The sequence below is a fragment of the Panthera uncia genome (genome assembly GCF_023721935.1).
Source record: "Panthera uncia isolate 11264 chromosome E2 unlocalized genomic scaffold, Puncia_PCG_1.0 HiC_scaffold_19, whole genome shotgun sequence".
NCBI lineage: Eukaryota > Metazoa > Chordata > Mammalia > Carnivora > Felidae > Panthera > Panthera uncia.
The window spans coordinates 5,812,174-5,835,962 of NW_026057588.1; the positions used below are offsets into that span (position 1 = coordinate 5,812,174).

Consider the following 23,789-nt stretch of genomic DNA (forward strand, 5'->3'; position numbering starts at 1 on the left):
GAATCTAACCTCTTCTCCCTACATACGTGCCGACACCAGTCCTGGGTGCTCTGCGACGGCACCCCAGCAGGTCTATCTGCTCCTGCCCAGCCCCCACTAAACAGCCACAAGGATCCTTTAGAATTAAGTCTGACCATGTCATTCCTCCAGCCAAAGCCTTGCAGCATCACCAGAGCCTTTGCTCTGGTCCACAGGCCTTCACTCCATCTCGTTTCAGACTGGTCCTCACCTCTCACCACTTTGCCATTCATTCTGCTTTAGCCACGCCTCCGGCCAGGCCGTTCTCTAAACACAAGGAGCACGCTCCCCCCTCAGGGCCTTTGTACCAACGTACCGACAGCTGGGAGAGTCCTCCCTGCCCCCAATTCATTCAAGTCCTTACTCCTGATCCCTTACTCAGAGAACCTTCCCTACACACCCTGTCTAAAAAGCAGCCCGGGGCTTGCTCTAGTCCCGGGTCCCTGCCTTATTTTTCTAATAAACAATTACTGCCACTGACATCACATTCTTGATCCGTCTGCCTCCTCTACTAGAACGTAAGTCCCACAAAGGCAGCAGCTTTGCTCTTTTACTCCCCAGTGTATCCTACCCTTTAAAGTTTATTTATTTATTATTTATAGAGACAGGATGGGCATGCATGCACATGCGCACACAAGTGGGGGAGGGGCAGAGAGGAGAGAGAAAGAATCTCAAGCAGGCTCCACGCCGTCAGTGCAGAGCCAGATGTGGGACTCCAACTCACGAACTATGAGATCATGACCTGAGCCAAAACCAAGAGCCAGATGCTTAACTGAATGAACCACTCAGGCACCCCTCTCCTAGCATTTAAAACAGTTTGGTGCATAGGAGGTGCTGAACAAGTATCAGCTGAGAAATGAATCAAAACTAGAGGATTGCAAATCCCATGTTTTTTCTAATATCTTAGACTGTCTCATTAAAGGCCAGTCCAAGTATCTGGCATATGGAAATAGCAAGTTTCTGTCCCTCCCCAAATACTGTCCTCTCCTCAGGTCTTACCCTTCCTTTGGGAACCTTTCCTGGGTCCTCCACTTTTCAGCTGCATAAATCTGACCATGTTACTTACTGTGCTGTGCTTCAGTTTCCCCATCCGGAAAATATAGGTACACACAGGACCCACTTCAGAGAATGGCTATGAGAATTCAGTAAGCCCGCAAATGTACTGCCTTTTGTAGCCGTTAGCTTAGAGCGATCACCCAACAGACATCAGCTATCATTATTATTTATCCAACCCTTTGTGAGCTCCTGTATCACTGGATATCATAGGCACCGCCACAGGCCTTCCTGGTGATGACTGTGACTTTGGGTTCTGTTCTGAGGCCTGTACTGAGCCTCTGAATCCTGAGAGATGAATCAGAGCCAAGCCCTGTGCTCAGAAAGCCCATACACATGGACACAGATGCAATCTCTGAGATTCTGTCTCTGATTCTTAGGAAAATGTTCAAATTCCTTTCACACCCAGATCTGTATATATCTGTGTGAAAAGATTTGGAAAAAACACAAGCGAAAAGTGCAAGTTGCAGAAAAAAATATTTAACGTTTAAAAAAATAAAAAGCCACTTGCTTTCTTTTTCTATATTTGACTGGAGCACACTCAAATACAGTGCAGACTCCAAAAGAAATCTAATGCAGATAATAAATGCAAGCCATAAATCTAAGTTTATATCTTCTGGTAACATTAAAAAAATAAGAAGCATGCAAAATTAATCTTAACAGATTTTATTCAACCTGCTATAACAAAATTTTTATCATTTCAACAGGTAATCAAGATAAAAAGCTTCACTCCAGGGGCGCCTGGGTGGCTCAGTCAGTTAAGCAGCCGACTTCGGCTCAGGTCACGATCTCGCGGTCCGTGAGTTTGAGCCCCGCGTCGGGCTCTGGGCTGATGGCTCGGAGCCTGGACCCTGCTTCCGATTCTGTGTCTCCCTCTCTCTCTGCCCCTCCCCCGTTCATGTTCTGTCTCTCTCTGTCTCAAAAATGAATAAAACGTTAAAAATAAAAATAAAAAAAAAAATAAAAGCTTCACTCCATTCTCCATTGTGTGTCTTTGAAATCTGGTATGCATTTAACTTCCAAGTACATCTCAACTCAAACTAGCCATATTTCACGTGTTCAATAGCCATATATGGAGAGTGGCTACCACACTGAACTGCACACGCCTATGAAGATTTGTAAGGACCTGACAACATGGGTTACTCTGGGGGCGGGGAGGAGAGGATGGGATTTGATACAGAGATGGTTTAAGTCAAAGGTTGGCACTCTCTTTTCTGTAAAGAACTAGGCAGTACATACTTTAGGCGTAAAGGGGCCAGACTGTCTCTGTTCTCAATTCTACCCCACTGTTGTGTCACAAAAGCAGCCATGGACAGTATGTAAATGAATGGGTCTATGTTTTCAATAAAACTTTATTAAAAATAAACAGGCAAAGGGCCACCCGTGGCCATTTGCCAATCCCTGTGATGATGAAAGATAGAAGCAGAAAACGTCCACCTTTAGCCCAGAAGGCTGACCTATAGCTTGCCTACTTTCAATAAGGACCAAATATGTACTGGTTACTACATTCTTAAAGAGGCTCATGACTGCCTGTACATCTCACCCATAGTTAATATCAAGCTAAATGATAATCACTAGAAAAACCTTCTGAAAGTAGTTTTATGAGTAGAAATTCTAAGAAAACATTTATGATCTAATATTCCCTGCAAAATCCCTCACCCTTGAGCACTAAGCATATAATAACCACTGGCTACATACAGCCAAAGTGCAGCTCTTTGTGCCCACAGGTCCTGTCCCTGTGCTACTTAAATAAATTTACTAAGCTGCACCATAAAATATCTCAAGAATTCTTTTCTGACCGTCGATCCAGGAACACCTGGTTTAAGTGATTGCTCAGGACAGCCTTGTGAGTCATGACCCCTTTCACCTTCATCTCCCAACACCAACAGCTCATTCTCTTGGCTCCAGCTACACTGGCCTTCCTGCAGTTCCCAGAACACGTGCTGCACCATTCCTGCCTCAGGACCTTTGCACTTGCTTCTTTTAGCTGAATGCTATTCCCCAGACATCCATGGGGCCTGCTCCCCACTTCACATCTCTGTTCAAATGTCCCCTTCTCAATAAGGCCTTCCCTAGCCATTCTATCTGAACCTGTAACACTCTCCTGTTCTCCCCATCCCTGCTTCATTTTTGTTCAAAGCACTTTTACCATCCTGACAGCATACATTTTACTTAACTGTCTTATTATCTGCTTCCCCACATGGCAACATAAAGCTCCAGGAGGCGGGTAGTTTTTGTTCATCTTGTTCCCTGCTGTGTACCTGTGCCTAGAACAATGCCCTACCCAGAGGAGAGGCCCAATAAATACTAACCGATTCACTACCACAATACGCTGTTGTTTCCTCCCCACATGACACACGTGTTAATAATGTATTCAGCTGTTTCACATCTGCCTCTTGTATAACAAATGGTGTCACCATTATATCCTCAGCACCATAAGTGATACGTGGCAGGTGTTTACTGAACAAATGAATTTACACAACAGCCCCATGAACCAGATAATGACCTCCATTTGAGAGAAGAGGAAATCAAGGCTTAAGGAGATTAACCAACTTGCCCATGTCTATTAGCAAGAAGTGGAAGAGCCAGGAGTACAACAGCAACCGGTCTGACTCCAGAGCCAGAAAGCTCTACCTCGAGATCACTCAGAGGCTGGGCCCAGCGCAATCCGCTCAATTTTATAAACAGACAAATTCTGGCCCCTATAAAGGGAGGACGGGACCTCTTCAATTACTTCTCACTCCAATAATTGTAGCCAACGTTTATTAGGCCCTCATAACAACTAAGCACCGTTCTATTTTACTTGCGGTATTAACTCCTTCAGTCCATCACAAGCACTCAGTGAGGCCTGAACTATCATTAGCCCACGTTTCGGGGAAAGCGGGCCCAGAGCCGTGAAGTAATGTGCACAAGGTCACACGACGGGTGGGAGGTGGAGCTGGGATGGGCAAACCGTGGAGTCCTTAGGCTTCTCAACCCTTGGCCAGCCCGGCTCAGCCGGGCTGCCATCCCACTCACCAGAAATGTGTTAGCCTGTTTAGTAAACTGCCCACCCGCAGTTCGGCAGGATCCCAAAAGCGGGGGGAAAGAATTTCTACCTCGAAATCCGCTCTTAAATTTAGCTAGTTGCCCCCTTGGGAGTGGGGTTTTCGCCGCCCCTCCCCTCCGGGAATCTACACCAAAACTGAAGAGGGAGGGAGAGCAGGAACTGGAAAGACAGCCGTCATCTCTCAGTCCCCATTTAGAGAGTTTACCCCCACAGCGCTAAGGCCTAGCCGCCGGATCTCACAGGAAGGGGAAAACCTACCCGGGTCCCGACCCACCAGGCGCCCCTCCCCCACTCGGAGCAAGTCGCACACCCTCCCCATCCCAAAGGGCCACTCAGGGGCTGCGGCCAATCACCGAGGCTTTCCCTCCGCCCCACCCAGTGGCCCGACCCCCTCCCCGGTCAAGGCTTCCCAGGACCCCGGCAGCCGCATGCACCAGACAGGGCAGGCCTGGGACCCTCCAGGGTGGCCTGCCTCCCGCCCTCCGGTGGGCCGACACCCAATCCCCGGCGCCGTCTCATCCAGTCCTGGGACCCGAAGACGTGAGAGCTGGACGCTGATTGGCCGCGGCCCCCTTCCGCCGCTCCCGGCGAACACTGAGCTTTCTCCGCGAGGGCCGTCCGTGCCCCCATTACCCCTTCCCGGCTTCCCCAAGTTCCCCGTGGCCTCCGGACCTGAACATCCTCATTGCGGAGCTCGTCTATCAGCACCGCGATGGGGTAAAGCGAGTCGTCGCCGTCCGCCGCCGCCATCTTGGCTCCGTCCCGTTCCTGTCAGACCGCGGCCAGCGCCGTGCGGAACCCGGTGCAGGGAGGGGCAGGGATGGAAAGAGAACGAAAGACGAGCGTGGGGGCGCCCGAGCCACTTTACAGGGGCTGCCCCACGGTCATTGGCCGCGCTACGCCTGGCCAAGTCTGCATTTCGTTGGTCCGGACAAGTGAAGCCCCGCCCACTGCCCATTTGCCATTGGTCGAGGGGACGAGCTGAGGCTGCCTAAGCATAGCTGAGAGGGAAGGAAACGGAAGTGCGTGGTATCTTAGCGACCAAGATTGTGCCCGCCTACGTTGCCGCTAACAACGGGCCAGACGAGCGGCTGTTTTAGCCAATGAAGGGCGGAATCGAAGGAGGCAAAACCTGCCTTCTGGCGAGCCTGCACAAAGCTTCTGCGCCGGCGTCGCTAGGATTGCATGACGTCATGTGGGGAGCGAGACAGTTCGGGTTTTGGCTTGTGAGCTGGTGGCTCTAATGGCTGATGGATCTATCCCCAGCAACTTTGTGAAGGAGGAGTAGGGGTTGAGACTTTGGTTTTATGCTTTATTTTGCGGAGGCCCACACAAGGGCGGCGACTTGCCTTACTTTCTGCCTGAAGCTCAAGCCCCGTGTGGTTCTGGTTCCAAAGCAGTGCTCAGGCACATCCATTCCCCGTTTTGCACTTCAGCAGTCCTGGAAAATTAGAGCCCTCTCCGTACATCGTGCTTTTTCACGTGAAACAGCATTTGTCCAAACCATCTCTTCTACTGGGAGAGCAGTTCCTATTTAATACTCAGATCTCTGCATAAATGTCTCCCCTTCCCTGCCTCTCTTCAGGCTTGGTCCTCCAGTCCCCGGAACCACATACCACCACCACCCACCCTAAACCCACGTATCTCTCAGTCTCTCATCTGTCTCTGTCCCAGAATTCCTATCCCTGGGCTGGCACTGTGACTATGCGCTGGAGTCTTACCTCTCACAGAGTGGGAGCAGTGTTGGGTCTTACTAATTAATCTCTATTCCAAGCTTTTCTCAACACAGCCCCCCACCACATTTTAAGAGCACCTTAACACAGGGAGTTGGGGAATGGGGAAGAGAAGACCTGGGATGCTTTTCCCCCCTTCACTGCCCCCTTGAAAGCCAGAGCTGAGCTAGGACTCCTGGACACGTCTGAATAGCCCAAGCTTCTTTTCCAAACACGCCTACCCACTCCAGTTAGACAACTGTTCCTCATACACGGAGATGGTGGTAGCATTACATATTTCAATCCTTGCCCAGCATGTGCCCAGGATCTCCCCACCACTACAACAGCTCACTGAGACTATGGGTCTTCATAGGTAAGAGTGCACTTTAAATATCATAAAATTTTCTTTCTCAAATATACCTCACTAAGGCTGGGGTGGGGAGGTCACAGGCGTGCCATGTACAGACAACTCTCTGAGTCAGAAACAGTCTCTTGATTCAAACAGCAACTTGATTCTGGGCAGACTCTGTAAAGAACAGGCCTCACCATGGGCATCTGAATGAGTGACCCAGACAAGTATTTGAGCGATGCAATTGGTTTCCACAGTTCACAGCCCAAGAAAGGCAGGGCGGTCCTTAATCTGGCATCCATAGTTTTCCAAGTCGCACACTCGACAGCTAGACCCTTGGCAGCAGCCCAGGAATCTGACATGTGACCAATGAAGGAAACCACTGCCTCTGATTTCAGATTTGCAGAGCCGGCACTGAGACTAACCCATTCCAGTGGCCCAGGGGACACCATTAGGGTTCAGACTACCTAAACCATCAGCGAACAAGGACATGCTTTTAGGGGACCCTCAGAGGATTGAGGGTTCCTAGTGCCAGTGGCTTTCACCAAAGCATGGAGCTAAAAATGTCTTCTCAAGGGGCAGGTACCACTTTTTCTGGTCAAGCTGACATGTTGCTAGAAAGAGTTTGCCTTCATTCTTGAATATGCACTTTCCATGGGACATGGGAATTTTGGGGCCCTTTCTATCCTGTTACAAGTGAGTCCGTGTTGACTCAGTCCAAAATTGGAATATCAAGGCACACAGTCGAAATGCATCTAAGGATCAGTTTTGAGGAGAGCTCACTAATAAGCTAACCAGTCTTTTAAAAACTCTTTATTTAATTTAGTTTTTAAGCACTGCTACTTTAAAAGAGCACACCTGTGAGTTGTGTCACAGAAGCCTCAAATTCACACCCCCTAGGGAGCTTCTAGGTAGAGGCTGACTCCCTTTGCCAAAGGCTCCAAATGACAGACTCTCACTCGCAGAGACGTGTGCCGTCTCCCATACACCATTAAGGTCCAGTAAGAGCTGGACCTCCTTTTAGGTGATGGGAAGGCAAAGAAACAAGGGTTTTTCCCTCACTGCTGGAGGGATTGAGCACTGTAAACGTGCCCATAGAGTTCTAACGTATTTTCATTGGAATACAGGACTCTGAACTTGAGCGGGTGGTATCAGCCACCCCTACTGGCAGATAGGTGACAGCACGTGAGACAGGGTGATTGAGACTGAGGCCTCTAACTTGCAAACAGACAGTATATCATGTGTATCATGAAAACCTGGTACATCAGAGGCTGACCTAAATCCTTAGCCCTTATACACACACTGGGGGCAAATGAAAGGCTGTGTGTCCCAGTAACACTTCTCTACCTGCACCTCACCCTGACTGGGATAATCCCCTCAGGAATTTCTGGGTTGGGGAAGCACAAGCCTATAACACAATTCCTGTCACATTCTAACAGTAGAAACAACAACTGGTTGTTGAACTTGTTCCAAAGGGTCCTGCTATGGTCTGTTTGTGTCTCCTCAAAATTCATATATTGAAACCTAACCCCAAAGGTGATGGCATTTGGAGGTGGAGCCTTTGAGGCATGATTGGGAGGCTCTGCCCTCATGAATGGGATGGGTGCCCTTTACAAGGAGAACTGAGAGCTCCCTCATCCCTTCCACCCTGTGAATATAAGATACAAGAAGACTGCAACCCAGAGGAAGGCCCGTGCCAACCACACTGGCAGCCTGATTTCAGATTTTCAGCCTCCAAAACTGTGAGATATGAATTCATTTATAAGGTTCCCAGCCTGTGGAATTTTCTTACAGCAGTCCACACAGATTGAGAGAGGCCCAAACTACCTCATCAACATAGCTTTCCTCTGCTACTATGACAACACACTAAGGCTGGTGGTTGTATGGCTCAATAGCTACCCTATCCTCATTGCTAAGACTGTCAAGAAATGTAAAGGGTGTAAGATTTTACCCCATTTACAAACCAGTAAGTTAGCCTGCCAGCTGCATGGATGCTGGTAGAAGACACGAGATGCCAGGGACTGAGACAAAGGCAGTATTATGCATGCACAACAGGCAGCAAGAGCTTTGTGTTCACATCTCTTCCCTTTGCTTCCACAGGTCTCACGGGGGCCATGCAAAGAAGTCCAGGTGGATGCTGCACACACAGTAGATTCATGTCACAGCTGGAGAAAATTAAGTTCAGAAAACCCAATTTTTTCAGTTGAATTAGAAATGCATCTGCCCAACATTTGCCTCTGAGGAAGGCATTATCTCTAGTGCATTGGCCAGGTAGTTAATCTGCCCTTTCCCCAAGAAAGACAGTATTGCCATCCTCAGAGGCTGTTACACAAAAATGTTTGCAAGCCATTCCAGGACAGTAGCTGAAACAAGATATGAAAAAAAAAAAAAAAAGAGAGGATCATGCAGAATAGTTTCCCTGTAGGGTGCACCTTTCCCTTAAAAATTTGGTTATGATTGATTGAGTAAAAAGATCCATTGAAGATTTTTGATACCAAGACTGCCCTTGGTTGTGTGGTGCTGTGGCACTGTGAAAGACTGAAGGAGCAGGAAGAGACCCAGATTTACCAGGACATTCACAGGAAAGATGGATCCAAAGGAGCAGTGATGTCAACCTGCATGAGCAAGGAGAGATGAAAGCAAATGAAAAGAAGGAACAATATCACATATTCTCAGTGAACTGGAACTTGTTATCTTCTCAGAAGAAAATAGACTACATTACCCAAACATACAGCAAAACAATTCTGGATGGATTGCCAATCTAAATTTTAAAGTGATATATGGGTTTTAAAAAAGGAGAATAACTGTAGTCTTAGAATAGGAAAGAATTTATTGAACAGAACAGTAAACATTATCTATAAAAGAGAAAATAGTTACATTAACATTAAGACTTTCTCCTTATCAAAACACAACACACACAGGAAAGACCAAGAGACACAGAGACAGTGTGAGAAAAGAGACCAGCAAAGGAAACTTATCCAGCAGATAAAAGGAATTACTACAAATCAATAAGAAAAAATAAACAAACCAAAAAAACAAACAACCAAAAAAACCACAATAAAAATGGACAAAATAAACTAACACATACTTGAAAAAGAGGATGCCCAATGTCTAATAAATATGTGAAAGGATGCTCAACTTCCATAGTAATCAAGGACATTAAAAGAAAATCACTACTTGGTACCATCAGACACTAACCAGAAGTCAAAGAGAAATATGAAAAAATATCGAAACTGTTGACAAGGATGTGCACAAACCAAAAATCTCCTACACTGTTGGTGGGTGTGAAACTCTGTACATTTTCCAAACCCATTAGGCACTATCTCCTAAAGCTACAGAACTGTCAACCTGTCACCCACCAATTCCACTGTTACTTATATAGCCAACAGAAATATGTATATGTGCCAACAAAGCATGGTCTACATTTAGATACCAGTGGTATTCCTAATAGTCACAAACTGAAAACCACTCATATGCTAATTAATGGTGGAATGATTAGGTAAATTGTTTTATATGCACACAATGGAACCCTACATGGAATGCCAATAAATGATTAATAACAGCATGCAGCAATAAATTCATAAACAACAGAAGGAATGACAAAAGCAAATACAAAAGAGTTAATGCTCTATTACCTTCTTTATATAAGATGCAAGACAGGCTAAAGTAACCTATGTTGTGCCATGCATGTCAGAGTACTGATGGCCCAGAGGAATAGTGACTGGTAAGGAGCAAAAGTCTGACAATATTCTATTCATTGATCTAGGTACTGAGTACAGAATGTGTTCACTTTGTGAACTTTTCTTGAGCAATGCACTTATCACCAGTGCATGTGTCTTTAAATTTTTCAAATACATATCAGCCTCAAAAAGATGGGATATGGTAAATAGATTAGAGCTGTCCATATATTATAAAGGTGGGGTTTAAGAATATTAAATAAAATGACACTGTGATTAGCTTTTAAACGTAAGCTGAAATTTCTAGGTAAAACAGAAATGATGAGTATACAACTTCAAAGAAAGAAGTTCAATTATAATGTAGAATTATAAATGAAAATTATATTTTGCAATCCATAGAAAAGTAGTTAACATAGATTAAATAATAAGCCCCATTGCATTCAAATGTATCAATTATTATATTACAGTTAAATGCATTAATTATACCTTTAAAAATGAAGCAAATTTTACTACATTCATTGGATGTTTTCATAAGAGGTATGGCAAAGAAACTGAATTAAAGTATAAAAATTAAAAATACAGTTTATGGAATTTTACAATCAAACAACTAGCATGGAAATATACACATACTATCACATACATTTTGAGTTTTGTCATAATTGTAACTAGTACTATTTAAAATTCTTTTTTAAAAAAATTTTTTTTACATTTATTTATTTTCGAGAGACTGAGACAGAGCACAAGCAGGGTAGGGGCAGAGAGAGAAGGAGACACAGAATCCAAAGCAGGCTCCAGGCTCCGAGCAAGTGCGCAGCACAGAGCCTGACGTGGGGCTTGAACCCACGAACTGTGAGATCATGACCTGAGTCAAAGTTGGTCACTTAACTGACTGAGCCACCCAGGCACCCCTAAAATTGTTCTTAATGTACAATTTTCCAATATGTTAATTGATAGATAACAAACATAATTAACTCTACATTTATATGTATAAACACACACAGATCACACACAGATATAGATCCCTACACACAATAATTGAAGGTAGGCATGTATTTATATATTTTTCTTCGTGTTTTGTGATCTAAAAATGTAGTTAATATTTATGTGCCTCATGTGAGCTACAAATATGGATTCCATTTGTGGTACAAGGTTCTATCTTTAATCCGTAAAAATGGATATATCCATTGGGTCAAAAATTTTTTTCAAATTATTAAATTCTCAATAGTTTACATCAGCTTCAGAATGTAAATACAGAGATAGCTATATAAAAATCTCTCCTAAAATCGAAGAGAATTGAAAATCAAGGAGTCACAAAATCCACATAAACAGAATGGATTCATGTCTCTGCCCTACAGATGGCACTCCCTTCAGGGCTCCAAATTGAGTGGAAGTCTCCAACATTAACTAATATCTTCACTTCAAAGACTCAAGTGTGCACCTCCAAACCTCTTTCTTCCCAACATGCCCAAATCATCTTCACAAAGAAGGGAAAAATCTTTCTTCTCCAGGTACCAATTCCATGGAATTCATGGCTTATAAAAATGTCACAATCACTTGATATTGGTTAAGAACCAGCTAAAATGTAATTCTATGCTGTCCACTACCCTCTCCAGTCCAACCTGTCCATTTCTCCCTGAAAATGTTCCCACAAGCTTATCTCCCATGCTCCCAAACATCACACTTCACATGACTGACTTTCGCCTCTCTGGTATGACATTACACAATTATACCTGGCTCCCCAAAGCTTTCTTTGCTGACTTTATTTTCCCTCCAGCACTATTCTCTTCAGTGTAACTGATGACCTGCCACATGCTGACCCATTTCCAGGCTCTTTTTCTTATAATCCCATGCCTACTTCACTTTTGGAAAATTTACTATGACAAATTTAAGTTACATGCTCAAAGTTTTCTCCATAATATCTGGATTTTTTCAAGACCTGGTGTTTATATACACATAAATTCTGAACTCCTCCAGAATGGCAGACATTAGTAAAACGTCAATCACACGAGTATTTACAAGATAATTATATAATATTACAGTTATTATAATTTTTTGTTAACATTGAAGAAAATGCTCAGTATGTTCTGTTTACCATTCTTGGGTTAGCCTCTCATAATTGTACTGGAGACTCTGAGGGGGATGAGTAAATTACCAAACAAACATTATGGAAATACATTCGATTTACAGATTTCTCATAAGACGAGGGGATTTTATATTTTTTTCCCATTTTTCCTTTTTATTTAGCAGCACATACTGAGAACAAAGAATGCTTCCACTTATGTTTAGGTTTTGAGGAATCACAATGAAGAGAAGACAGGAAACACTAGTAAGAAGATCATTCTTATTGCCAGATCCCTGGTGGCCATGCTGTCAGTCCTAAGTGACTGATACTTGTCTTCTGGGCTAGAGAATCCTAGGTGGGAATAGGAGGCAGGGGCCACATGAATCATGTCAGCTGAAATCCGATATTCTCCACTTCCCAACACTTCCTACTTTCAAATAATTACTTAAAGTTCTTCAGTCATTTAGGGCCTTCCAAGAGTTGCATGAACAACCGTTATACAACATTTGCTACATGTGAATCAGTGTTATAACAACCACCCATGTACTAAGTTAATATTTCTTATAAATACATGAGGCAGGCACTATTACATTCCTTATAAAGATGAGGACTACATAAGCACAGAGAGGTTAACTGCTTTGTCTGAATTCATTCACAAATAAGGGATAGAGTGGGGACTGGAACATGGCTGGGTGGGGAACAAAATTAGTGCATTTAATCCATAATATAAGAAAATGCTAGTAAGCTGTGTTCTTTATTTTTTCTGTATTTTTAAAATATTTTATTTATTTATTTAGAGAGAGGGAGAGCAAGTGGAGGAGGGGCAGAAGTGAGAGGGACAGAGAAAATCCCAACTCAGAGCCCAACGTGGGGCTCGATCTCAGGAACGCTGAGCTCATGACCTGAGCTGAAATCAAGAGTCGGACACTTAACCAACTGAGCCACATAAGTGTTCCAGGTGTGTTCTTTAAATAAACCAAGATCTAAATTTAGATTTGTATTTATACCTTATCATTTCAATTTAGATTAGTGCTATTTAATTTGAATTTTTATTAATAACAAGTTTCTAGTTATTTATGAAGACTTTTTCTTATAGGCAAATACAAACTGTGAATAATACCCTAGAGACCTCAGTAAACTGTAGATGCACTGAGGCAGGACTACAAAGCTGCAGGTTCCTGCCCCGTGACAACCTGGATTTAATGACCTGCCGCATGCTGACCCATGTTCCATTAAGATGACAACAGAAAGAATCATTTGCTTTCATTCCACGAACAAAAGTGCAATACCACAAGACACAGGAACTCTGTAAGTAGGGTGTCACATACACACACACACACACACACACACACACACACACACATATGTACATAATATCACTTTTATTAATACTTGAGTTAAATAAAATTAGTACCAATAAAGCAAGATTTGTGAAAGATATTGCAATATAAGAAATATGCAAAGTGGAATGTTAATGCAAGAACTTTGTATATTGTATAAGTGATATAACTTTTTGAATTGCTATTATAATATTTAAAAGCATCAGAAACATCACAAGATACATTTGAGCCTAAAAATCTCGCCCTGAAACCAAAGTTACATTTTATTTAAAAGCTGTTTCCTTGACATTACTGGGAAAAGTCTCTCCATAATCAAGACACAATTATTTAATCTATTCAGTGCGTCATAGAGGCGGAGTTACAGAAAACATTTCTAGTCCAGCAACAGCGATCAGACACATTTTTCTGTACACAATCAAATGATTACTATACATTCATCTGACTATTTAGTTGAAGGCACCTTAGAAACCTGACTATTATGTCTATGGTTCCTGCAAAGTAGGCTGAACAGGGAGTCCACAAATACAGCCCTCAAACACATTAAAAATCAGATTACATGACCACTTGGGTGAAACCACATAATCACTGTCAGTGAGGATTACACTATGAGCCTTAGGAGCCATCAGGGATGGGTGTAGGTGTAGGACCCCATCTCTTTATACCAACTCAGCTCCTGGTTCAGGAGGTATTCCACCTTCCCGTGTGGCTTTAGCACTGAGCCAGATTCTGTGTTGACAGTCAGAGAAGTGAGTACGTGTGCAAGATGGGCAGCTGGGCCCTGAGATGTGTGTTTATGACTGTGTGACACCCGCCTCCCCTCACAACGGCAATTAGCATTTCACCTGAAGCAGCACTAGCAGTGATAGGCTTGGGTCCTCAGAATATTTTTGCAAACATTCTTCCCACTTGCCAATTACTAAGAACAACTACAAGTTTCTAGCTAGCATCTCTAGAGACCACTAGTGTGTGGGAAAGGATGCAAAACCTGAGGGAAAGAAGCAGTCTGGGCAGGAGGGCACCATGGGCCCAGGACAGAGAGCGCTGGAGAGGAGAGTGGGCGTGTGAGACACAGAGTCCAGGACAAGGGGCCAGGGTGACAGGGTTGAGAGACAGAAGTAAAGATTTTCAAGTTATAAACAAATGACCTCTCAGGGAGAAGAAAGGACACAGCATCTTACCTGGAAGCCAATATTTGCCTCAGAAAGACTTTTTCCTCCTTTGCTCTTCAGTTCTCCAGGCCTCTTTCTCATCATCTGGAAAAAACGTAGTTTGCAAATATGCCTTTTTTTATGGCATCAAAATACGCCTTTTTTTTTAATCTTGAATTTATTTATTTATTGAATTTTCAAGTTAGTTAACATACAGTGTAGTCTTTTCTTCAGGAGTAGAATCCACTGATTCATTACTTATATGTAACACCCAGTGCTCATCCCAACAAGTGCCCTCGTTAATGCTCATGATCCATTTTCCCCACCCACCAATCCTCAGTTTATTCTCCGTATTTAAGAGTCTCTTATGGTTTGCCTCCCTGTTTTTATCTTATTTTATCCCTATGATCATCCTTATCCCTTATCCCTCTGATCATCTGTTAACTTTCTCCAATTCCACATGAGTGAAATCATATGATATTAGTGTTTCTCTGACTTATTTTGCTTAGCATAACACCTCTAGTTCCATCCACATGGTCGCAAATGGCAAGATTTCATTCTTTTACATCGTCAAGTATTCCACCTATACTATATGCCACATATTCTTAATCCATTCATCAGTTGATGGACATTTTGACTCTTTCCATACTTTGGCTATTGTTGATAGCGCTGTTACACACATTGGGAGCATGTGCCCCTTCAAATCAGCACTCCTGTATCCTTTGGATAAATTCCTAGTAGTGCTATTGCTGGGTTGTAGGGTAATTCTATTTTTAATTTTTTGAGGAACCTCCACATTGTTTTCTAGACTGGCTACACCAACATGCATTCCCACCAACAGTGCAGAGGGTTCCCCTTTCTCCACATCCTCGCCAACATCTGTTCTTTCCCGAGTTGTTAATGTCAGCCACTTCGACTGGTGTGAGGTGGTATCTCAGTGTGGTTTTGATTTGTATTTCCCTGACAATGAGTGATGTTGAGCATCGTTTCATGTGTCTGTTTGCCATCTGGATGTCTTCTTTAGAAAAGGGTCTATTCATGTCTTCTGCCCATTTCTTCACTGGATTATTTGTTTTTCAGGTGTTGAGTAAATTCTTTATAGATTTTGATACTAACCCTTTATCCAATATGTCATTTGCAAATATCTTCTCTCATTCCATTTGTTGCCTTTTAGTTTTGTTGACTGTTTCCTTTGCTCTGCAGAAGCTTTTTATGTTGATGAGGTCCCAGTAATTCATTTTGCCTTTTATTTCCCTTGCCTTTGGAGACATGTCAAGTATGAAGTTGCTGCAGCTGAGGACAAAGAGGTTGCTGCCTGTTTTCTCCTGTAGGATTTTGATGGTTTCCTGAATCATATTTAGGTTGTTCATCCATTTTGAATTTATTTTTGTGTATGGTGTTAGAAATTGGTCCAGTTTCATTCTTCTGCATGTTACTGTCCAGTTCTCCCAGCACCATCCAGTACACTGGATACTCTTTCTTGTTTTGTCAAAGATTAGTTGGCCATACATTGGTGGGTCCATTTCTGGGTTCTCTACTATATTCCATTGGTCTATGTGTCTGTTTTTGTGACAATATCATACTGTCTTGATGATTACAACTTTGAAATACAGGCTAAAGTCTGGAATTATGAAACTTCCTGCTTTGGTTTTCTTTCTTTTTTCTTTACACGTTTTTTTTAATGTTTATTTCTTTTTGAGAGAGGGAAAGACAGAGCATGGGCGGGGAAGGGTCAGAGAGAGAGGAAGACACAGAATACGAAGCAGGATCCAGGCTCTAAGCTGTCAGCACAGAGCCCGATGTGGGGCTCGAACCCACGAACCACAAGATCATGACCTGAGACGAAGTCGGACGCCCAACCCACTGAGCCATCCAGGCGCCCGTGGTTTTCTTTTTCAACATTCCTTTGGCTATTTGAGGTCTTTTGTGGTTCCATAAAAACTTTAGGATTGTTCTAACTCTGTGAAGAAAGCTGGTGCATTTTGATTGAGATTGCATTGAATGTGGAGATTGCTTTGGAGAGTATTGACATTTTAATAACATTTGTTCTTTGAAACCATGAGCATGGAATATTTTTTCATTTCTTTGTGTCTTCTTCAATTTCTACATAAGCTTTCTATAGTTTTCAGCATACAGATTTTTTACCTCTTTGAGAAGTAAAGGCTAGTCAGCATGAAATAAAAAATGCTATAACTGAGCTGTGACCTCGAATGGATGCCGCAGTGACAAGGATGGATGAGGCAGAACAGGGAATCAGTGATATACAGGACAAACTTATAGAGAATAATGAAGGAGGAAAAAAAGAGGCAGATTAAGGCAAAAGAGCATGATTTAAGAATTAGAGAAATCAGGGGCACTTGGGTGGCTCAGTAGGTTGAACGTCCAACTTCAGCTCAGGTCATGATCTCGCAGTCTGTGAGTTCGAGCCCCACGTTGGGCTCTGTGCTGACACCTCAGAGCCTGGATTCTGTGTCTCCCTCTCTCTATGCCCCTCCCCCGCTCATGCTCTGTCTCTCTCTCGCTCTGTCAAAAGTAAATAAACATTTCAAAAAATTTAAGAATTAGAGAAATCAGTGACTCATCAAAAAGGAACAACATCAGAATCATAGGGGTCCCAGAAGAGGAAGAGAGAGAAATATGGGTAGAAGGGTTATGTGAGCAAATCATAGCTGAAAACTTTCCTAAACTGGGAAAAGACACAGACATCAAAATCCAGGAAGCACAGAGGACTCCCATTAGATTCAACAAAAGCCGACCATCAACAAGGCATATCATAGTCAAATTCACAAAATACTCAGGCAAGGAGAGAATCATGAAAGCAGCAAGGGAGAAAAGTCCTTAACCTACAAGAGAAGACAGATCAGGTTTGCAGCAGACCTATCCACAGAAACGTGGCAGGCCAGAAAGGAATGGCAGGATATATTCAGTGTGCGGATTCAGAAAAACATGCAGCCAAGAATTCTTTATCCAAAAAGGCTGTCATTCAAAATAGAAGGAGAGATAAAAAGTTTCCAAGACAGGGCGCCTGGGTGGTTCAGTTGGTTAAGCGGCGACTTCGGCTCAGGTCATGATCTCATGGTCCGTGAGTTCGAGCCTCACATCGGGCTCTGTGCTGACAGCTCAGAGCCTGGAGCCTACTTTAGATTCTGTGTCTCCCTCTCTCTGACCCTCCCCTGTTCATGCTCTGTCTCTCCCTGTCTCAAAAATAAATAAACGTTAAAAAAAATAAAAAAAAAAAAGTTTCCGAGACAAACAAAAATGAAAGGAATCTGTGACTACAAAAACAGCCCTGCAAGAAATTTTAAGGGGGACTCTGTGAGGGGGAAAAAAGATGAAATTAATTAATTAATTAATTAATTAAATACCAAAAGCAACAAAGACTAGAAAGGACCAGAGAACACCACCAGAAACTCCAACTCTACAAGCAACATAATGGCAATAAATTCATATCTTTCAGTACTCACTCTAATATCAATGGACTCAATGCTCCAATCAAAAGATACAGGGTAACAGAATGCATAAGAAAACAAGATCCATCTATATGCTGTTTACAAGGGACCCACTTTAGACCTAAAGACACCTTCAGATTGAAAGTAAGGAGATGGGGAACCATCTATCATGCTAATGGTCAACAAAAGAAAGCCAGAGTAGGCGTACTTATATCAGACAATCTAGACTTTAAAATAGAAACTGTATCAAGAGATGAAGAAGGGCATTATATCATAATTAAGGGGTCTATCCACCAAGAAAATTTAACAATTGTAAACATTTATGTGGTAAATGTGAAAGCACCCAAATATATAAATCAATTAATCACAAACATAAAGAAACTCATTGATAGTAATACCATAATAATAGGAGACTTCAACACCCCACTCACAGCAATGGACAGATCGTCTAATCAAAAAAATCAACAAGGAAACAATGGCTTTGAATGACACACTGGACCAGATGGATTTAACAGATATAATCAGAACATTTCATCCTAAAGCAGCAGAATATACATTCTTCTCCAGTGCACATGGAATGTTCTCCAGAATAGACTACATACTGGGACACAAATCAGCCCTCAGCAAGTACAAAAAGATCGAGATCATACCATGCATATTTTCAGACCACAACACTATAAAACTTGAAATCAACCACAAGAAAAAATTTGGAAAGGTAACAAATACTTGGAGACTAAATAATGAATGGGCTAACCAAGAAGTTAAAGAGGACATTAGAAAGTATATGGAAGCCAATGAAAATGATAACACCACAACCCAAAACCTCTGGGATACAGCAAAGGAGGTCATAAGTGGAAAGTATATAGCAACCCAGGCCTTCCTAAAGAAGGAAGAAAGATATCAGATATATAACCTAACCTTACACCTTAAAGAGCTGGAAAAAGAACAGCAAATAAAACCCAAAACCAGAAGAAGACAAGAAATAACAAAGAGTAAAGCAGAAATTAATGCTATCGAAACAAACAAACAAAAAAGGCAAAAAAAACAAAACAAAACAGTAGAACAGATCAATGAAACCAGAAGCTGGGTCTTTGAAAGAATTAACAAAATTGATAAACCACTAGCCAGTTTGATCAAAAAGAAAAAGGAAAGGACCCAAATAAATAAAATCAAGAATGAAGAGGAGAGATCACAACCAACACACCAGAAATAAAAACAATAATAAGAGAATATTATGAGCAATTATATGACAATAAAATGAGCAATCTGGAATAAATGGACAAATTCCTAGAAACATACACACTACTAAAACTGAAACAGGAAGAAATAGAAAATTTGAACAGACCCATAACCAGTAAGGAAATCAAATTAGTAATCTAAAAACCTTCCCCCAAACAAGAGTCCAGGACCAGATGGCTTTCCAGGGGAATTCTACCAAACATTTAAGGAAGGGTTAACACCTATTCTCTTGAAGCTGTTCCAAAAAATAGAAATGGAAGGAAAACTTCCAAACTTATTCTATGAAGCCAGCATTACCTTGATTCCAAAACCAGACAGCAACCCCACTAAAAAAGGGAACTATAGACCAATTTCCCTGATGAATATGGATGCAAAAATCCTCAACAAGATATTGGCCAACTGGATCCACCAATACATTAAAAAAAATTATTCACTATGACCAAGTGGGATTTATACCTGGGAGGAAGGGCTGGTTCAATATCTGCAAAACAATTAACGTGATTCATCACATCAATAGAAGAAAGGACAAGAACCATATGATCCTCTCAATAGATGCAGAGAAAGCATTTGACAAAATACAGCATCCTTTCTTGATAAAAACCCTCAAGAAAGCAGGGATAGAAGGATCATACCCGGAGATCATAAAAGCCATATGTGAACGAGCCAATGCTAATATCATCCTCAATGGGGAAAAACTGAGAGCTTTCTCCCTAAGGTCAGGAACAAGAAAGGGATGTCCACTCTCACCAGTTATTCAACATAGTATTGGAAGTCTTAGCCTCGACAATCAGACAACACAAAGAAATACAAGGCATCCAAATAGGCCAGAAGGAGGTCAAATTTTCACTCTTCGCAGATGACATGATACTCTATATGGAAAACCCAAAAGATTCCACCAAAAAACTACTAGGACTGATTCATGAATTCAGCAAAGTGGCAGGATATAAAATCAATGCACAGAAATTGGTTGCATTCCTCTACACCAATAATGAGGCAACAGAAAGAGAAATCAAGGAATCGACCCCATTTACGGTTGCACCAAAAACAATAAAATACCTAGGAATAAATCCAACCAAAGAGGTGAAAAATCTATACACTGAAAACTATAGAAAGCTTATGAAAGAAATTGAAGAAGTCACAAAAACATGGGAAAAGATTCCATCCTCCTGGATAGGAAGAACAAATTTTGTTAAAATGTTGATACTACCCAAAGCAATCTACATATTCAATGCAGTTCCTATCAAAATAACACCAGCATTCTTCACAGAGCTAGAACAAATAATCCTAAAATTTGTGTGGAACCAGAAAAGACCCCGAACAGCCAAAGCAATCTTGAAAAAGAAAACCAAAGCAGGAGGCATCACAACCCCAGACTTCAAGCTATACTACAAAGCTGTAATCATCAAGACAGTATGGTACTGGCACAACAACAGACACTCAGAACAGAGTAGAGAACCCAGAAATGGACCCACAAACGTATGACAAATCTTTGACAAAATAGGAAAGAATATCCAATGGAATAAAGACAGTCTCTTCAGCAAGTCATGAAGGAAAACTGGACAGCAACATGCAGAAGAATGAACCTGGAGCACTTTCTTACACCATACACAAAAAGAAACTCAAAATGGACGAAAGACCTCAATGTAAGACAGGAAGCCATCAAAATCCTTGAGAAGAAAGCAGGCAAAAACCTCTTTGATCTTGGCCACAGCAACTTCTTACTCAACACGTCTCCACAGAGAAGGGAAACAAAAGCAGAAATGAACTACTGGGACCTCTTCAAAATAAAAGCTCCTGCACAGCAAAGGAAACAGTCATCAAAACTAAAAGGCAACTGACAGAATGGGAGAAGATACTTGCAAATGACATATCAGATAAAGGGTTAGTATCCAAAATCTATAAAGAACTTCTCAAACTCCACACCCAAGAAACAAATAATCCAGTGAAGAAATGGGCAAAAGACATGAATAGACACTTCTCCAAAGAAGACATCCAGATGGCCAACCGACACATGAAAAAATGCTCAACATCACTCATCATCAGGGAAATACAAATCAAAACCACAATGAGATACCACCTTACACCTGTCAGAATGGCTAATATTAACAACTCAGGAAACAACAGATGTTGGCGAGGATGCAGAGAAAGAGGATCTCTTTTGCATTGGTGGGAATGCAAACTGGTGCAGCCACTCTGGAAAACAGTATGGTGGTTCCTCATAAAATTAAAAATAGAACTACCCTACAACCCAGCAATTGCACTACTAGGCATTTATCCACAGGATACAGATGTGCTGTTTCGAAGGGACACATGCACCCCCATGTTTACACCAGCACTATCAACAATAGCCAAAATACGGAAAGAGCCCAAATGTCCATTGATGGATGAATGGATAAAGAAGATGTGGTATATATACACAATGGAATATTACTCTGCAATTAAAAAGAATGAAATCTTGCCATTTGCAACTACATAGATGGAACTAGAGGGTATTATGCTAAGTGAAGTTAGAGAAAGACAAATATCATATGACTTCACTCATAGGAGGACTTTAAGAGACAAAACAGATGCACATAAGGGAAGGGAAGCAAAAGTAATATAAAAACAGGGAGTGGGACAAAACATAAGAGACTCTTAAATATGACGAACAAACAGAGGGTTACTGGAGGAGTTGTGGGAGGGGGATGGGCTAAATGGGTAAGGGGCATTAAGGAATCTACTCCTGAAATCATTGTTGCACTATATGCTAACTAATTTGGATGTAAATTAAAAAAATAAAATAAACCACACATACATGAAGGGTAGACACAACATGAAGTTATGCTGCCGTAAGCCATGGAGGCAGAAGCTGGGAAAGTGGCCTGGAGCAGACTCTCCCCCAGGATATTCACAGAGAGCATGGCCCTGAGGACACCTTGATCTCGGACTTTTAGCCTCCAGAACTGCCACACAATAAATTTCTGTTGTTTTGGTCACTCTGTTCAGGGTCCTTGTTATGGCAACTGCAGCAAAGTGATACGCCTTCCCTTCTGCCCGCCTCCCCACAAGCAGAAGCACCTTCAAAGGCAGAAAAGGCTGCCCTTCCATGTCCTTTTCCACAGGATGGATTCAAAGACAAACAATTCTGATCTGAAGGTCCTACCACAAGTTTCTCCTCCCCTGTCTTCAGAGACATTGCCCTCCTAGAAACATCTCAAATCCTGCTACAGCACAGGGGACGAGACGGCACCAAGATCCTCCTACAAAACCAGGCACAGCAGACCCCTGTTACGTCCCCATGGGCCAGAGCTTGGGCTCCACTCTCAGAAATGAGTCCTGGAGACATAACAGCTCACAGAATGAAAATGGAAGACGTCAGTAGAGCACACGTGATGGTGTTTCTGAAACCCCATGGTGATCCTAAATGTGAAACCTGTGCCAGGGACCATTTAGTTACACATTACTTCTCAAATTAATGAGCCTAGGAATCATCTGGGCATTTTCCTGAAACAGATTCTTTGGGATACTCTATGCTAAGAATTAGACTTCTGATCAGTCTGTATCTGGGAGCTGACAGGGCTCCTTCAGGACCCTGAAAATCTTCCGGGCACAATTTCTCTACCCAGCTCACTTCAACAATCAAGGCAAGTCTCCTGCTTCTCCCAAAAAGAAACTTATCCACACATCTAGTCCACCAACATTTCCTTATAACCTTTGCCTCTGAGGTGATACACTCAGCAGGTCCCACCATCATCTGTGTGTAGAAGTTCTGCTCAAATATTGTACCTGAGACACAGGATAACAGACACAATCACAGAAATCCATGCTGAGAGACATTCTGAAAAAAAAAGAGTGCATTCTTCAAAACTGTCACTTACACTGAGGACAAATTAAAAACAAGAGTGGTAACGGTTCTAGGTTAAAGAAACTAAAGAATGAAGACAATAAATTAAGTCCCTGTGACATGACTGGATCCTAGATTTCTGAAAACAGACAAAAAATGCATCATTGTATCACTGTGGGAAATCTGTCTATGGACTGTCTATGAAATGATAGCATAACACTAGTATCCTTTCTTAAGTGTGAAGGTTTTATTGCATTAGCAGAATAACCTTCACGTAAAGAGATAAATATTCTGGTATTCAGGCAAAATGTCAATATGGTGACAAATTATTCTCACATGAAACAGCAAAGACATGTCAACAGATAAAAAAAGAACTGGTGAGAAAACAGTAATGATTGGTGAATTTAGATAAAGCATATGATGCAGGTGTACATTTGCTCTGAGATTACATTTTCTCCTTTACATTTTCTATTAAATTGTTCAACATCAAAAGTGACCATTTAATAAAAGGTGAAGGCATGAGGGTATGCAGATGGTGGGATCTTGCATTTTACAGCCATTCAAGGGAAAGTTCACAAGTATACATGCACTGTGAGAACATTCAAAAATGGTGGAGAGGTCAGCCCATCTCAAGAACCACTGAGACCATTCATTCATATGTGCACAAAGCAACTTGATTAACAATCCACATCCCATGATGTGTGCAATGACAATATTTAACTCTTTTTTAATTAGGAAATATAATTATTTTTCCTAATACTACAGAAAGGTTGTATATTATTCCAAACAATATACACAAAGGGTTTTTTTTGTTCTTCTTTTAATTCCAATTAGTTTTAACATATACTGTTATATTAATTTTAGGTGTGT

At 42.0% G+C, this 23,789-nt stretch overlaps 1 protein-coding gene across 1 annotated transcript in view; it reads right to left on the minus strand.

The window, feature by feature from the left end:
- Positions 1-5,067, minus strand: part of PPP2R1A (protein phosphatase 2 scaffold subunit Aalpha) — a 37,923-nt gene extending 32,856 nt beyond the window's left edge. Inside the window, exon 1 of the mRNA XM_049621400.1 lies at positions 4,793-5,067. Coding sequence (XP_049477357.1) covers positions 4,793-4,870 — 78 coding nt within the window. The 5' untranslated portion in view covers positions 4,871-5,067. The remainder of the gene's footprint in view (positions 1-4,792) is intronic.
- Between the last annotated feature and the right edge of the window lie 18,722 nt (positions 5,068-23,789).